This window comes from Neoarius graeffei, chromosome 1 (assembly GCF_027579695.1).
Source record: "Neoarius graeffei isolate fNeoGra1 chromosome 1, fNeoGra1.pri, whole genome shotgun sequence".
In the NCBI taxonomy this organism is placed as follows: domain Eukaryota; kingdom Metazoa; phylum Chordata; class Actinopteri; order Siluriformes; family Ariidae; genus Neoarius; species Neoarius graeffei.
In genome coordinates this window covers 129,462,402-129,471,112 of record NC_083569.1, presented here as the reverse complement: position 1 = coordinate 129,471,112, position 8,711 = coordinate 129,462,402, and the positions used below count along the sequence as shown (strand labels likewise).

The following is an 8,711-nucleotide window of genomic DNA, read 5'->3' as shown; positions in this document are numbered from 1 at the left end:
GCTGGGGTGTGTTTGCTGTAAGCTCTGAAACCATGCCCAATAGTGGGAAAGGTACAGCCTCTCTCAACCTTCTAATGCCACAGTGACCTGAAAAATGAATGCCAGCAGCTTTATTGGAGTTGTACAGCTGTACACGTTTGAGCCACTAGAGGCAGAATCTGATTTGCAGCCAAAAGACACTGACCTACCTGAGAATCAACCTCCTTCCTCTCAGTCTGCAACAGAATGGTCATTTTCATTCCCATTTTTCTCCAAAGGTGCAAGGTAGCAATATGTATTACTGACTAGTATAACCTAGCCAAAATAATGTTAGGCTATCATTGAATAACATGGAACAAAACATACTGTCACTTTACCAGATTGTCTGTATATTTGTATACAAAATCACTTTTCTGTGAAGTTCAGTTGGGCGGCACGGTCGCCTCACAGCAAGAAGGTTCCGGGTTTGAACCCAGCGGCCGGCGAGGGCCTTTCTGTGTGGAGTTAGCATGTTCTCCCCGTGTCTGCGTGGGTTTCCTCCAGGTGCTCTGGTTTCCCCCACAATCCAAAGACATGCAGTAGGTTGACGTGGGGCGGCCTTGGGCTGAGGTGCCCTTGAGCGAGGTACCGAACCCCTGACTGCTCCCCAGGCGCTCTGGTGTGGCTGCCCACTGCTCTGAGTGTGTGTGTGTGTGTTCACTGCTTCAGATGGGTTAAATGCAGAGGATGAATTTCACTGTGCTTGAAGTGTGCATGTGACGAATAAAGGTTTCTTTTAAAAGTTTGGTCTGCCACCCCCCAATTACTTGAGAGAGCTGCTACACAGATTTATGGCCTTCTAAGATGCTTGTTAGACAGTGAGGCAGCAGTTTCCTGTTTCAAACGCACCCTATATATACATTTTGTGGGAAGAGGGCATGGCCAAGCAGCTCTGATCCTACCAGGATTGTGACTAATTTCCTCAACTCTCAAATACCACAATGATCTGAAAAATGAATGCTAGCAGCTTCATTGGAGTTGTACAGTCGTACATGTTTGAGCCACCAAAGCCAGAATCTGACTTGGAGCCAAAAAAGACAGTGACCTCCCTGAAAATCAACCTCATTCCTCACAGTCTGCAACAGAATGGTAATTTTTCTCCCAAGTTGCAAGTTATCAATATGTATTACTGACTAGCATAGTCTAACGTTATTTTGGCTAGGTTATCAATAAATAAAGTACAATGCAGAGGTGGATGGATGGAGTAAAGAAAGATTTAAAGGAAAAGTGTCTGACTGAGGAGGAGTTGCAGGATTGAGCTGTTTGGAGAAGGTTAATCAGAAACATCAAACCCACATAGAGATGTGAAAAGATGCAGATAAGAAGAAGAAACATGGTGTTTTCAATGTAATATTCTGTACTAACTGTAGCTGCTGCACACACATCCTTCTGAGCATTCTTTTTTTCTTCTTAACATCTTAATATTTCTATAATGAGAGGTTGCATATGACAGGTAACCATTTTCATTCTGTTTCAAACAGTAAATGGGAACTATTTCAGGTAGATTGGTCAAGAAAATAAATGCTTGCTTGCTAGTGTGAACGTAGAGTGATTATCATTGTAACAAGTGTAACATGTCAAATGTAACTGGACAATGTAAACAATCCATTTTAAAGGCAAGTGTCATTAATATATACAAAGAAGAAACTGTTCTACTAGCAAGTATGAGTATGTACTGTATGTTACTGGAAGAAAAACAAAATGGAAAAATTTAAGTAGCGAAATAATTTTATTCAAGAAACACACTAATATTTACAATACCTTAAATGCACCTAAATAAATCAAACAATCACCGAATGCACTGATGTTGGAACTGATTCTGTTGAGTAAAACTCATCCCACACTGTGGAATCAAATGCTTTCTCTCCTTTATGAGTGCGCTGGTGTTGTTGGAGATGACCTAGTTGAATAAAATTCTTCCCACATTGCGTGCAGTGATATGGCTTCTCCCCGGTGTGGATGCGTTGATGTTGCTGGAGAGCAGTTTGTTGTTTAAAACTCTTTCCACAGTCTAAGCAGTGATATGGTTTTTCTCCTGTGTGGATGCGTTGGTGTCGTTGGAGAGTACCGTGCTCAGTAAAACACCTTCCACAGTGAGAGCACTGATACGGTTTCTCTCCGGTATGAATGCGTTGGTGATGCTGGAGCGTACTATGGTTAGTAAAACATTTTCCACACAGTGAGCAGTGATATGGCTTCTCTCCTGTGTGAATGCGTTGGTGTCGTCTGAGATTACTCTGGATAGTAAAACTAGTCCCACACTGCAAGCAGCGATACGGTTTTTCTCCGGTGTGAATGCGTTGGTGTCTTTGAAAAGTACTCTGCTGATTGAAACTCTTTCCACACAATAAACAGTGGTGGGTCTTTTCTCCTGTATGAATGCGCTGGTGTCGCTGAAGAGTACTCTGTTGAGTAAAACTCTTCCCACACTCTGAGCAGTGATACGACTTCTCTCCTTTAGGGTGGATTATTTTAGACATTTGTCCATGGGTAGTGTTTGGGCAGATAGTATCAGAAGTCTTTTGCTGACTATTTGAGCTTGTTCCAGACATCAGGTTGCAACAGGGCATTGTTCATATCTAGAGCAGAAGATTAGGGGGGAAAATTAGAAAATATTTGAAGTGCAACAAGCTATTTACTTTTATTACTGTTGGGGGAAAAAAGAGAACTTTGTGCTTGATAAATAACCAGACCATTTCCAATAGCAACTCTTTCTTACTCAGGGCTTGCAGAGCTGATAAAGCACTTTTGTCTGAAATGTCCTGCTTTTCTAGAAGGTTTGTGTGCTTCCATTAACATGTACTATATCTACACTTATTCCTCAAATACACTGTAGTTAGTTCTTGGATTCTTCTTCAGATTAAAGTTGAGCGAACGAGATTCAGTATTCACTACAGGTCATTGACTGGTGGAGGCAGGAATAAGCACATCATCTAGGTAAAGAATTTCCAAGCCTGTTACCCTCATTGATACTGTAATTTTCTAAATATTCTTCCAATGAGAACAAACATCTCTAGTGGAATTGCAGTACAGAACAAAAGTTTACTTTTGGGACACAGAAACTTTTCAGAGCTCTATCACAGACTTAGCTGCTAGCCTAGCCTAGCATACAAAGCTTCCAGGACTGGCAAAAGACAACGTAAAAGCTATGTCTCCAAACCCAGCAAATTGGTGAGCTGCACTGAATTTGAGAAACTGATTGAGAGGATTGATTATTTATTTATTTATTTAGGGGGGGATTTTAAATCTTTATTAGTCACATGTACATTAGAGCACAGTGAAATTCTTTCTCTGCATTTAATTCATCTGGGATTATGATCCCAGCACACATACCCAGAGCTTTGAGGAGTTCAGGGTTAGGTGCCTTGCTTAAGGGCACTTCAGCAATTCCTGCAAGTCCAGGGCATCAAAACAGTGACCTTTTGGTCCTGAAGTTGCTTCTCTAACCTTTAGACTATGACTTTCCCCATAACACAACTTGAAAAAGAAGATTGAAATGCTACAGCAAATATATGAGAGTGAGCAAATCACTGATTCTGTAGAAGCTACTATACAAGGTCATGAATTTTATACATGGGATTACATCAAATGTAGAGCATCCCATCACGGAGCTGGTCAACACGATCCCTTGGATGTGTCCTAATGGGAGATGCAACAGCTCCCAAACCAGCCTTCCCTAAAGATGCATTACACAATCACAGCACCAGTGCTAGACCAAAAGCATCAACTCCAGCCAGGATTTGATCCAACATAACCTGCAGCAGAGGCAAATCCAGCAAGAAATCAAATAAGAAAGCACCAATGCTCACTCCACCACCTGAACTCTCATTGCAAAACAGGTACAATCCACGGACTCTTAACGAGATGTGTGATAATACTAAGCACATTGAACCCAAGGAAGCTAATCACACCACTAGTATTAAGGCTACCCAAAACCCAAGAAATAGTCCCAGAAACACTGCTATGCTGAGAGTCAGAAGAAACATTGCCAACTCTCCACCTGATACGCCAGACACTACTCTGATTGGGGACTCTATACCCAAGCATGTCAGAAAAGCAAACACTGAAAATCCAACTATGTCTGACAATCTGTCAGGCAACGAACAGAGCAGCTGCCAATTATCCTCTCTACTCATCCAAGTAATATGAGGATTATTAACTATACTGGGTCTTTGGACATTCTACAAAGAAACACTGGCACTGAGATAATGAAAGAAGACTTTTTTTGTTACTGGAGAAACTGAGTGACTGTCAATCACATGTTTTCATCACAGGCTCCATTTCAACTTTGGGGAAAGGAATGGAATTTTTTAGTCAGTGGTGGAAGAAGTATTCAGATCCTTTACTTCAGTAAAAGTACTAATACCATAATATGAAATAATCCACTACAAGTAAAAAAAATTACATTCAAAACCTGAAATTGCATAATTTGCCATACCCAAACAAGAATGTGTAGATAAGCACAAACGACAGCACATACAAGCAGAGAGCCTTAATCTCCCTCCAATTAGCATTGCATATTTTGGGCTGGCACTGTCATGGTTAGCAAGAAGGTGCTGGGTTCAAGCCCAGTGGCCAACGGAGGGCCTTTCTGTGCAGAGTCTGCATGTTCTCCCCATGTCTGCTTGGGTTTCCTCTGGGTGCTCCGGTTTCTCCCACAGTTCAAAGACATGCGGGTAAGTTAAGTGGCTATTCTAAATTGCCCATAGGTGTGAATGGTTAAGTGGGATATGGTCTATGTCCTCGACGTTCACTCCGGGTAGCTCTCCTGAACTAACTGACAAATCTGCAGTAAACAGTCAACTGCAGCTGACATACGAGAAGAAGAATTTTTTTAGTTGAGGCCTGGTCAAACAGCACAACCAGTGTACTGGTATCCGTCAGACAAACAGGAAAGAGGAAGGGATTGCAGCCATTTTCTCCACACAGTTTGTATGTAATGACATTGAGCTGGATGAATTTACATCATTTGAATATCTTGCTCTTGGAATCAAATCAGAATTGTGCCACCAAGACATTATCACTATTTCTTCAGGAATGTTCACACATATTATTAGATATAGTTGATTAATCCTGTATGGAGACCTGATCATCCATATTAATAAACAGAATGACTCCAAAGCTGTGGCGCTTCTACATTTAGGCTACATCCACACGACAACGGCAACGAGATGTTATTTAAAAATATATCGTGTCCAAATGGGCAACAATCAGTAAAATATCAGGTCCATATGGCAACGCAATGCTTGCTGAAAACGATGCAATACACATGCCACACCTCTAGGGGCGCTGTAAGACGGTCCCTTCGGAGACACCAGAACAATAGAAGAAGTAAGGACGCATGCGCATAAACTATTATGCGCGAGACTTCATATTAGCCACAAAGTCAGGAAAATCTGTTCGTAAAATTACATTATAATGACCAAATACAATGAAAAGTATTTTTCCAGTCTCACCTGTGTAAGGTAATCCCATGTGATCTCGTTTGGACGGCAAACCTGTTGGTACAGTTAAACGCAGCTAATCTTTATTCTCCGCTTTGACCTATCCAATATGGCGGCGAGGATGACGTATGATTCTACGCGGAAGGCGGCGTCTTTAATGGTCCGGAATAAATTGAATACTACACGTTGATGGATTAACTTGTTGTTTCTCACCTGTGGAAGGTAATCCCATGTGATCTCGTTTGGACGGTAAACCTGTTGGTACAGTTAAACGCAGCACATGAATCTTTATTCTCCACTTTGACCTATCCAATATGGCGGCGAGGATGACGTATGATTCTACGCGGAAGGCGGCGTCTTTAATGGTCCGGAATAAACTGAATGCTCCACGTTGATGGATTAATTTGCTCTTCTACGCCCTTTTTGAGGAATGTATTGTAGGATTTAAACCAACATCTGAAGAGGTGAGATTGCTCCTTTTTTTTTCCTATTTTTGCTGGCGGGATTGACTCTGCCCTAAGGGCTATTCTCTCCCTCTCTCTCACTTTGCATCATTACACAATAAATATTCACAGTGAAAATATTTTGTAAGCGCGTTTCATGAACCAAGTTATAGGATTTGTTGACAACTCGCATCGAGTTCGTTACACTTCTACCCGGCATGAAGCACTGACAGTCATGTGGTTGTGACGTCATCGTAAACAAATCCGTTCTACTCATCCAGACGACTTCACAACGGCAACGTTGCCAGATCTTTCCACTCTGGAACCCGTTCTCAAAAAGATTGCGTTTTGGGCACCCAAAACGCCGGTGCTGTGTGGACGCCAGGCTTAAACGATAAGCAATTGTATCGGAGTCACCTGAATCCGTTGCTGTGTGGACAGGGCCTCAGTTGACAGCTTTGAACTCACCCAACATGTAAATGAAGCCACTCATCACCATGGTTGTTTACTTCCATTGTGTATTGTGCAATACCCTCCACCCTCCCGACACCTTCTGATACCTGCAGTCAATGAGTTCAGCACAAGTCATCATGACCTGGTCAATATGTTTGTCTGAAGGAAACGTGTTGATAGGTTAGTGAGTATCTAAAATAAATAGCATGTAGTGAGATGAATATGTTATGTGCTTGTGCCAGATAATGGTTTTACTATCAGTGTAGGTGTTCATTAGAAGTTATCTCATTATCTCTAGCCGCTTTATCCTGTTCTACAGGGTCGCAGGCAAGCTGGATCCTATCCCAGCTGACTACGGACGAAAGGCGGGGTTCACCCTGGACAAGTCGCCAGGTCATCACAGGGCTGACACATAGACACAGACAACAATTCACACTCACATTCACACCTACAGTCAATTTAGAGTCACCAGTTAACCTAACCTGCATGTCTTTGGACTGTGGGGGAAACCGGAGCACCTGGAGGAAACCCACGCGGACACGGGGAGAACATGCAAACTCCACACAGAAAGGCCCTCGCCGGCCCCGGGGCTCGAACCCGGACCTTCTTGCTGTGAGGCGACAGCGCTAACCACTACACCACCGTGCCGCCAGTTAGAAGTTATATTCATATTAAACCTGATACTGTGTTATTTTTAACCGGAACCTGATGAACAACAGCATCCACAATTACCCCTTTTCAACCAACAAGGATTGGGCTCTGGAACTGGTTTCATTCAGGATTTTTTGAATATTGGTGCCAGCTAGCAAACAAGCCCATATTTTCACCAGGAACTATTGTAATCAAGGATGTGTGGCACAGTGGACAACAGGAGTAAACAGTCATAGCAAGATGGCGGGGCACATTGATTACCTGCAAGGCTTTGTTCTGTTCTTACAGATATTTGTTTTTGGTCCATATTTTCTGAAGAGGTTTCCTTTTCTATTGCTGCACTCTACTTCCTCTCCAAACTAACGACATGCCCACTGGTGACATCACGGTTCTTTCTGGGAAAAAAAAACAGCTATGTTTTGGTTCCAGCTGGGAACCAACCTTTCAGGTTCCAAGCCAATTTATTTTTAGTTGAAATGCTTTGAACAGGTCCGAATCTGGTGTCCAAACTAGGGGTGGGTTTCCCAAAAGCCTCTTAACGCTTGGAGCGTCTCAACTAGGAAAGAGAGAGTTCATTGTGCTGCTCGCTCTTCCATTTAACGAGGATCTTTGTGCTGCGATGCTTTTGGGAAACTCGACACTGAACGGAACCTGTCCCCTGTGAGTGGAAAAGAGGTAAATGATGTCCTGTGAGCTGCTGTGTGTATATTTGGCCAGGAGATGGCGCTGTTGCTCAACATATTTTAATACCACAGACGTAATGATTCATTTACAGTTATATTGACACCTTTTGTAATGCAACATTACTGGACTTCTGGCAGTTTGTGAATAAAGCTATATTTATCACGGATGGTTGAAATGCCTTGGAGAATCGTTATATAAATGTGATCACTCTCTCATATCCAGCCTAATGTTTATCAGATGAGGACATGATGTCACGTAGATAAACTCAGATACTGAATCTGCAGGACCAGTGAAGAATAATCTGAAACAATGCAACACACATTAATGATAAATACCACACAGTCTGGACAAGGCTGAGTCCCAAATGGCTTCTTCGTGTAGTCTACATGTAGTGCACTACATAGGGTGGAGATTATTATTATTAATAAATCATCATGCACTACCTTTTGATGAGATAAATTTAACTCACCATGTCTCTGTTAAGAGGGATTTGCTGCAAAAACAATACAGTTCGTTGTCTTCTTCTTTCACATGATGATGTCTGATGTTATGGTGCATCACTGCCACCTACCTGGCTGCTGTATGAATCTGCAGTGTGTATTATTATATTGTGTATTATTAATTCTCACAATTTTTTTTTTAAAATCAGTCTCAAAAAGCAACAAACAAACAAAAACCTAGAAGGGTACATTGTAGAGTCCATACTGCTGTCAAGCCACATATTATTAACATCAAAACCAAAGCACTTGAACCAAGGATAATACTAAAGCTGTACACCAAAATTCATCTACAACACCGATTCCAAAAAAGTTGGGACAAAGTACAAATTGTAAATAAAAACGGAATGCAATAATTTACAAATCTCAAAAACTGACATTGTATTCACAATAGAACATAGACAACATATCAAATGTCGAAAATGAGACATTTTGAAATTTCATGCCAAATATTGGCTCAATTGAAATTTCATGATAGCAACACATCTCAAAAAAGTTGGGACAGGGGCAATAAGAGGCTG

At 41.7% G+C, this 8,711-nt stretch overlaps 1 protein-coding gene across 2 annotated transcripts; it reads right to left on the bottom strand.

The window, feature by feature from the left end:
- Positions 1 to 1,764: 1,764 nt before the first annotated feature.
- On the bottom strand, positions 1,765 to 8,230 carry LOC132883566 (zinc finger protein 239-like). Of its 2 annotated transcripts, none has more exons than XM_060917342.1 (2): positions 8,163 to 8,230; positions 1,765 to 2,597 (listed from the first exon to the last, which is right to left on the bottom strand). In XM_060917342.1, exon 2 carries the CDS (start codon positions 2,586 to 2,588, stop codon positions 1,800 to 1,802), a length of 789 nt encoding a protein of 262 aa, XP_060773325.1. In that variant the 5' UTR covers positions 2,589 to 2,597; positions 8,163 to 8,230; the 3' UTR covers positions 1,765 to 1,799. The 2 variants fall into 2 exon arrangements, with proteins under 2 accessions (XP_060773325.1, XP_060773335.1); XM_060917352.1 differs by lacking the exon at positions 8,163 to 8,230 and adding an exon at positions 7,271 to 7,358.
- Positions 8,231 to 8,711: the final 481 nt, after the last annotated feature.

What these genes read in the sequence shown, in the direction of transcription:
- LOC132883566 (XM_060917342.1), bottom strand. Translation starts at nt 2,588, where the DNA reads ATGCCCTGTTGCAACCTGATGTCTGGAACAAGCTCAAATAGTCAGCAA.